The sequence below is a fragment of the Terrapene carolina genome, unplaced genomic scaffold (genome assembly GCF_002925995.2).
Source record: "Terrapene carolina triunguis isolate 2854851 unplaced genomic scaffold, T_m_triunguis-2.0 Scaffold318, whole genome shotgun sequence".
Lineage (NCBI taxonomy): Eukaryota > Metazoa > Chordata > Testudines > Emydidae > Terrapene > Terrapene triunguis.
In genome coordinates this window covers 157,905-165,738 of record NW_020664669.1, presented here as the reverse complement: position 1 = coordinate 165,738, position 7,834 = coordinate 157,905, and the positions used below count along the sequence as shown (strand labels likewise).

Genomic DNA, 7,834 nt, shown 5'->3' with positions numbered 1-7,834 from the left:
ATCTATCTATCTATCTATCTATCTATCTATCTATCTATCTATCTATCGTACTTCTATTTTTACTGTTACCATAGTATCTGAGTGCCTCACGCTCTGTACTGTACTGACCCTCAATTTGAGGCATGGCAAGGCTAATCTGGGCATCCAGTTTGAGACACCTAAGGACTGATTTCCAAAGCACTGAACCCTGGCCTCTCCAACATCAGTGGAGCTGTGGATGCTTTAGTGCCTCTGAAACACCAGACCTGAGGTGTCTCGGGTTGGGCATGCAGAATTCTTGGGCATTTTTCAAACACTGGCCTTACTCTTTCTGCACCTCAGTTCTCCTGCTGTAAAAATAGACGGGGAAAAAACAGGGCAATCATATTAATAAAGATGGTGTCGTGATGCACGCGCCCAAGGGGGCTGAATGGGCATTTCCTAGCTTCTGCGTGCTTGACTTCGCAATCTGCCTACTGTTCTCTCCTTTGGCACAGAGCAGAGTTTGTGAATTGCTTTGGGAGGCTTAGGGATGTGGGAGGCTATGTAACTGTCCAATCTCATTAAAGGTTTATAACCTTCCTGTCCTTTAAAAAAATGTGCCAGCAATGGACTTTTCTGGAATGATCCTGAAATCCAAATGTGTTTGAGAGTTCTCTCCCAGATGTCTCGCTATCCTGTACATTCAGCACTTGTCCAGATGACAGAGCCTGAAACTTTAATGAACCCCCTGTACCTGCACTGCAGAGACACCTTCCCACTGGTTTGTCTTGGAATAAGAGAAAGGTTTTGCCTTCCTACAACTACCCAGGTGTCTCCTCTTCAAACCTGTTAAAATGGACAGGACCAAGAACTAGGAAATCTATTGCAGGGAACAACCTTGTCCTGGCTGACAGAGGAATGCGAGAGACATGTCCTAATAGTTTTTTCTGTCTCTAATATATTTTGTTCTCTTGCTCTGTTTCAAATACTCTGCTGTCCGTCCATTCCCCCACCCCCGTTTGCCCTGGACTGCCTGGGGTTGGGGCTAGCGGAAATATGACACACAGGAATATTTTATCCTTGAACAGAAGGCACGGGTGTGTTAAGAGTGAAAGTCCTTTAACACCCTGTGTTCTGGTGTCTGTCCGTTTCCTCTTGAAGGTGCAGGCGACCCACCCAGAGTGCTCCATCATTCTGCATTTACAGGAACGAGAGGCTGAGTGTCTGGAAACAATCAGGAGGGAAAACCAAAGCAACGAGTCTCCAGAGTCTTCCAGCTGGAAAGGTGAGTGAGTTCCAGCATCACTAGGCTTCCTGAAGCCTCTCTGACGGGGCGAGGTCTCTAGTGGAGAAGGGAAGGACTTGACTCCAATGCCTCAGTGAAAGTTTCACCAACACTGGCCCCTGGGTGAAGATGAGAGAGTCTGCAGTATACATTGGAGACCCCAGCGAGGCCTGCAGAAAACCAGGGTAGATCAGACTGACATTCCAGATATTTTAAAGTAAAAGAACCAAGGATCTTATAGTGCTGATTTTTAACTCCTTAATCCCTTTTTATACTTAAAAAAGACTTAAACAAATGGGTCACAAATCCAGTTTACAAAAAGAAAGCTCCTTTGCAGGTCACTTTTACCGATAGAGCTGGGGTTGCAAAGGTCCAGAGATGGGCAGGGAATGGGGCTGGAGATCTGTCTAGGTTAAAGTGGTCGTATTTTTTTATCGAAACCTTGCCGCAACTTCATGCCAGTTGATTGGGCAGTCAGGGATCAGGCCCTTTCTGTTTCTCTAGCCAGCTGTATTGAAGATCTGTCACAGGCTCCTAGGTGCTAAGATGTCACTGCTCTACAGCCAAAATGCTTCTGAAATAAATGTAGTCAAACTTTACTAATTCTGGGTCACTGAGAACGAAAATGATGCTTAAAATTGTTGATTGGCTCTAGTTTTCAAGATATGCTATTGGGTCAGTATATACGACCCTTGACTTGGGAATGGCGGAGGATAAGTGAGTTATAAAGGGAAGGGATCTCAATTTAAACCAGAAATGACTAAAATACATCTTTGACTGGATCTATGAATAAATCTATGACTGGGTTTGGACAGTACTTGCTTTTTAGGCAAAACAATGAATGATGCAATCTGAAGCTGGTATTGCGTCATACATGATATGAATTGCATCATGTTATTCCTAGAAGTCATGGATGATGCAATCATAACGAAGCTTACATCACTCTGCTGAACAAATTGCCCTATATCAGCTCTAGAAATCATACAGTGTCGTGCTCTCTTATTTGTCAGTGTTTGATTTTGCAAAGGGACACATTTCTGTTTAGTCAAAATGAGCAGAGATGCCTCGTACTTGTGTGAACAGTGCAGATAACTTCTGCTATGTTTGTGGTGAATTGACTTTTGCATCACAAAAGCGCAGTATAACCACTATGGTTAAGAAAGCCTATCACCTTTATTTTGGCTGCAAAATTGGAGATCAGGACAAGAGGTGGGCCCCACACATATGCTGCAACACTTGTGCAACAAATCTTCGCCAGTGGTTGAACAGGAAAAGGAAATCTATGCCTTTTGCAGTGCCAATGATTTGGAGAGAGCCAACAGATCATACCAGCAATTGTTACTTCTGTATGGTGCCTCCAGTTGGGAAAGGTGTGTCAAAGAAGAAAAAGTGGACTGCGCATTATCCAAACATTCCAACAGCTATACGCCCAGTACCCCACGGAGAAGAACTGCCGGTTCCTGATGCACCAGAATCATTCTCACTTGAGTCAGATGAGGAAGAGGAAGAGGATGAAACTTCTGGTCCTGAACCATCAATGTCACAGGACCCACATTTTCTCCCATCCTCCTCCTCTGAACCACACCTCATAACACAAGGTGAACTGAATGACCTTGTCAGGGATTTGGAACTACCCAAGAGTAAGGCAGAGCTGTTGGGCTCCAGACTACAGCAGTAGAATCTCCTGGCAGGTGATGTTAGGGTTTCCATGTTCCGTGACCGTCAAAAGGATCTTGTCCTATTCTTCTTCATGGAAGGTGATCTTGTAGCCTGCAACAACATCGATGGTGTGATGGCAGCCCTCAACATCGTTCACGATCCAGATGAGTGGAGACTGTTCACTGATTCATCGAAGACGAGTCTTAAAGCTGTTTTACTGCATAATGGCAATGTTTTGCCATCAATTCCAGTTGGTCATGCAGTCCATATGAAGGAAACCTATGACAACATGAAACAACTTTTGAGGTGCATAAACTATGACCAACATCAGTGGCAGCTTTGTGGCGATTTGAAGGTTGTTGCTCTCTTGCTTGGTCTGCAGACTGGATACACAAAGTACTGCTGTTTTCTCTGCGAATGGGATAGTCGTGCAAGAGATTCCCACTACATCAAGAAAGACTGGCCACTCTGACAGTCATTGGAGCCTGGAAGGAAAAGTGTTCAGCATCCACCACTTGTTGAATCAAGGAAGATTTTGTTACCACCCTTACACATCAAGCTGAGTCTGATGAAGAACTTTGTCAAGGCCATTGACAAAACACAAGCAGCTTTCAAGTACCTCCGTGGAAAATTTCCAAGGTTAAGTGAAGCTAAGATAAAGGAAGGTGTCTTTGTTGGTCCTCAGATTTGTGAACTTCTTTGAGATGATGCATTTGACCATGCACTGCGTGGCAAGGAAAAGACAGCATGGAAAGCCTTCCAGTTAGTGGCAATAAATTTTCTCGGAAACAACAAGGCAGACAACTACAGGTTGTTGGTGGAAAACCTCCTCAAGGCATACAAAAGCCTTGGTTGCAACATGTCACTAAAGATACATTTTTTGCACTCTCCTCTAGATTTTTTTCCACCGAACTGCAGAGCAGTGAGCGACGAGCACGGCGAGCGATTTCACCAGGACATTGCAACAATGGAGAAACGCTATCAGGGCAAATGGAGTCCATCAATGCTTGCAGACTATTGCTGGACAGTGACAAGAGATGCTCCATTAATGAATACAAGAGACAAGCCAAGAAGCGCCGAGTAGACACTGAATAGGACTAAACTATGTACATAATAGTTTTTTGCCTTTTGTTTCATAATCAATTTTATTTATATAACCCTTTTGCTGGTTTTTAAAGTGTTACATAAACAGGACAGGTGAAATATTATCATGTAAAGCAACCATAAACACATGAAAAGACCTAGGTTTACAATTTATGATTAAAACTCTACTATCTACACAATATACATAGACCTAAAATGTAAAAACTTAAATATCATAGAAACAGTAGCCAATCATTTGTTTTAATTGTCATATTTGAATTCAGCACATCAAAATACATAATAAATAGCACATTTTATCTCTGAAGCAGACGACTTCTCAAAAATTGTAGACCAGTGTGTTCTTAGAACTTCTGCTCTGCTGTGCCAAGGCTAACGAGTTAATTGTGGGTCGTCAGTGTTTGTGCCTGGGGGGTATGTGGCCTTGGCATCATTGCCACAGCCTCGAAATCCTTCCCGGCAGTTGTTCAGCGCTCACACAGGCAGCCAAAGACAGACACCCCACAATACTTCAAAACCTGAATAGTTCCTCACTCTGGGGAAGTTTTCATCTGAGTTCAGCAAAGCCCTTTAGAAGGACATTGTTGGAGGAAAAGCCTCTTGCCGGTGCCCACACTCCTTCGTCGGGGAAGAACGCATTCGTTTTCTCTTGGACTTGGGCTCAAGAGTTGATGTTCTGCTTTGTACACAAACATTGCAAACAGGGGGTAGGAGGCAGTAAAAGCATCTGTCTTTCTACTGCAGGGAGGGTGGGTGCATAGACAGGTGACCTTTAACCTCCAGACCATGGGTGGCAGGTGAAGCTTCCACTTGGGGAGGCTAGCTTCCCGTCCCACCTCTTCCACCCATGGCCCCGCCCCACCCCAGGCCCCACCCCTTTCCCCGCTTGGCCCCCTCCCCACTCGCTGCGTGCGTCCCTCCTTTCCTCCCAGGGCTGATTGTTCCAGCATTTGTTTGCCAGCAAGGATTAAAATGTGAACAGCTGTACTAGTCTATTGCGCTGGTTACATTAATTACAGTGTGTGCATTGCAAATCTGCCTGGTGTGTGCTACTACGTTCACCTTCATCCCCAATGGGCAGCCAGGCCAGTGACCCTCAGGGCAGCGGAGCCCCCACTCCCTCCCAGACGTGTGCCTGGCTGCTCACCCGAGGCAACCCAAACCTGCGCGCTGGCTGGGCACCTGCAGGCACGCATCACCTGCCCCTACAGTGCCCACACTCACCATTGCCTCGGATGAGCCCTTCCCAGAAGGGAGCTGCTGCCTGGGGGCAGACGGGAGGAGAGTGGGGCCCAGGGGCATGCATTGACCCTGGGGCGGGTGGGTCCAGAGCCGTTATGGGGGGCTAGGGATAGTACCACGCAGGGTTCTGTCCACTTGTGTGTGTGAGAGTGGGGGGCTGTTGCCCCCCAGCTGTGGGTGGGGGAGAGGGCTGTGTCTCCCCCCGCTGGGTGTTTGGGGGGAGCTTTGGTTCCCCTCTGGTCTGTGGGGTGTGCTCTGCTCCTAACCTGTCACTCTAGCTGCCCCCCAGGGTTTTGTGTAGGGGGCTCTGTTCCTGGCCATCCCCCCCTCAGTGTGTCTGTTCAGAGAGGTCTCTGTCCCAGCCCCTCAGTGGATGTGTAGATTGGAGGAGGGATTTTCTCTGTGCCTGGTCCCTCCAGGGTGGTTTTTATGGGCACCGGAGAGGGGGGTGCCGTGCTGGAGAGGAGCAGCCAGGCACTGAGCTTTTATATGTGCCACACAGGTTTCAGGACGGCGAAGGAGGTGGTATCTGCTACTCAGCTTCCCGGTTCATCAGCAATCTCCCTGGGAAGTCCAAGGGACCCGGGAAGCTGAGTAGCAGATACTGCCTCTTCAGCCGCCCAGGAACCTGCATGGCGCATGATAAATAAGCAAAATCTTCTGGCAGAAGCCCACTCCCAGTAGGGAGGGGAAGAGGCGGGGCCACCACAGCCCAGAGGTCTGGCGGCAGGGTCGGTGGTGGCCTATTATACCCACTGCTCCTGCCCCGGACCCCAGCTCTGTTCCTTGCTCTGGGGACAAGATCTGGCATGTTTCCAGTCCCTTCTCACCAATCCTTCCTTGCACTGGAGCAGGGCTGCTCACATTTTCTTGGCCTGGGGCGCTAGTCACGGGGACAGTGTCTCAGGGTGGTGCTAACCCAGAGGGGATTCTACTCAAGTCAAGGCATATTCTCATCCCACCCCATCCCTGTGGTATCCGAGCGCCTTCCAGTTGTGCACTACGTGACGGGACTAACCTCTGTCCCATTTAGTTCATCCCCTTCCCATGGGGATAGCAGGGGTGTGGTGGAGTGGGTCATTCTGGTAGGCCTTTGTTTCAATGTGTCCACGCTGCTGTATGTGTGTCAATGAAGGCCGGACAGAGGCGTGGCTGGTGTTCAGACCAGGAGGTGGGGAGGATTCTGTCCTCTGGGGGTTCATTCCAGAGTCGGGGCTGGCCCCCGCGAGCGCTCAAGCTTCCCGCTTGGGACAGAAAGTTCTGTGGGGCCAGAGGAGCAGAGCCGTCCTGCGCTGTCCTCATCTCAGGGCTTTCAGCTCTTGTTGATACACTCATCCCAGGCCCTGTAGCGCCTTTAAGATAGGGACTGAGACCTTGAACTTGACTTGCTGTTCTGTGGGAAGAAGCGCAGGATGGAGATAGTGGCTCCATGTGGCTGAGGAGACGCACTGCAGGGCTCTGTGCTAGCTGGAGGATGGCTTGGGGACCAAGGGGGAGAAAATACATTCGGGAGGAGGACAATCAAGAGGAACATCAGACTGTGAACAAGCCGATATGGGCAAGAGCCTCACAATCTGCTCTGTTACTAGTATTAGAACAGCTGCAGCTAAGCCCAGGGCCCCATCGTGCCAGGCGCTGCATGGGGTGAGACGCAGACCCTGCCCCAGCGAGCTCACTCTCTGAACCAACAAAGAGTGGGAGGAGAGCCAGAGACAAAGCAACTTGCACCAGGTCACCCAGCAGCAAAGCCAGGCTGAGAACGCAGGTCTCTGCAGTGCTGCCCCATGCACCAGATCACTCGGCCTCTAGCGAACATTGTGAACTCAACCGGCAGAAGCCCCAGCCCTGCAAACTAACCCAAGCCAAAGGCTGCAGAACACTTTAGGCTCAGGAAGCGGGGGGCTGGCACAGAGAATCAGGGTTTGAAAGAGAAATTCCTAAAATGACCTCAGTGGCTTCCCTGGAAAGGGCCCTGAAGTTCCTTCATTATGAGCTGGATAAAAATGAGATACATTCCTCAGGATCAGCAAGAGCTCTGGGTTTCCACATGACGGATTCTCTATCCCCAGACGGTGCCTTGTTTGGCTCCAACCTCCCCCACCTTCCTTTGCCATCAGTGGGGCGGCTGAGCTCCTCTAGTTACTGCCCCTCAGGGAGGGAGAGTCACGTGGATGACGGCCTAGTACGATGGGCGTACAGAAGAGGAACAGTCATGGTCTGTTATGAATTTCAGAAAGCTGCCTGCTGAGCCAGAAACAGCCAAACTGCTTGGGGCGCTCTCTGAGTGAGCCCAGCCTAAGCCCAGAGCGAAGAAGGTAAAAGGCCGAAAGGAAATGCAGCCTCCTGAATCCATCTGGAGCTGACAAGAATCCAAAATATGATCCACTGTTTAGGCAGATTTATTCCTAACCTGTCAGCAACGCTACGGCCTGTGAATGAGCTCCTGGAGTCGTGTACTCCAGCACAGCTCATTGCAGGGAAACAGCTGAGGACACAGATTCCTAGCTCAGACCACAAGTGCTGCCCTGTGGGTCATATTAAAACCATGTTCTGCAGCCTGACACAGCCCTACACCACATCCCACAG

The 7,834-nt window shown here is 49.1% G+C and overlaps 1 protein-coding gene across 1 annotated transcript in view; it reads left to right on the top strand.

The window, feature by feature from the left end:
- The window catches only part of LOC112110156 (vasoactive intestinal polypeptide receptor 1-like), a 76,778-nt gene that overhangs the window by 9,978 nt on the left and 58,966 nt on the right, over window positions 1–7,834 (top strand). Inside the window, exon 2 of the mRNA XM_026657817.1 lies at window positions 1,123–1,237. Coding sequence (XP_026513602.1) covers window positions 1,123–1,237 — 115 coding nt within the window. The remainder of the gene's footprint in view (window positions 1–1,122; window positions 1,238–7,834) is intronic.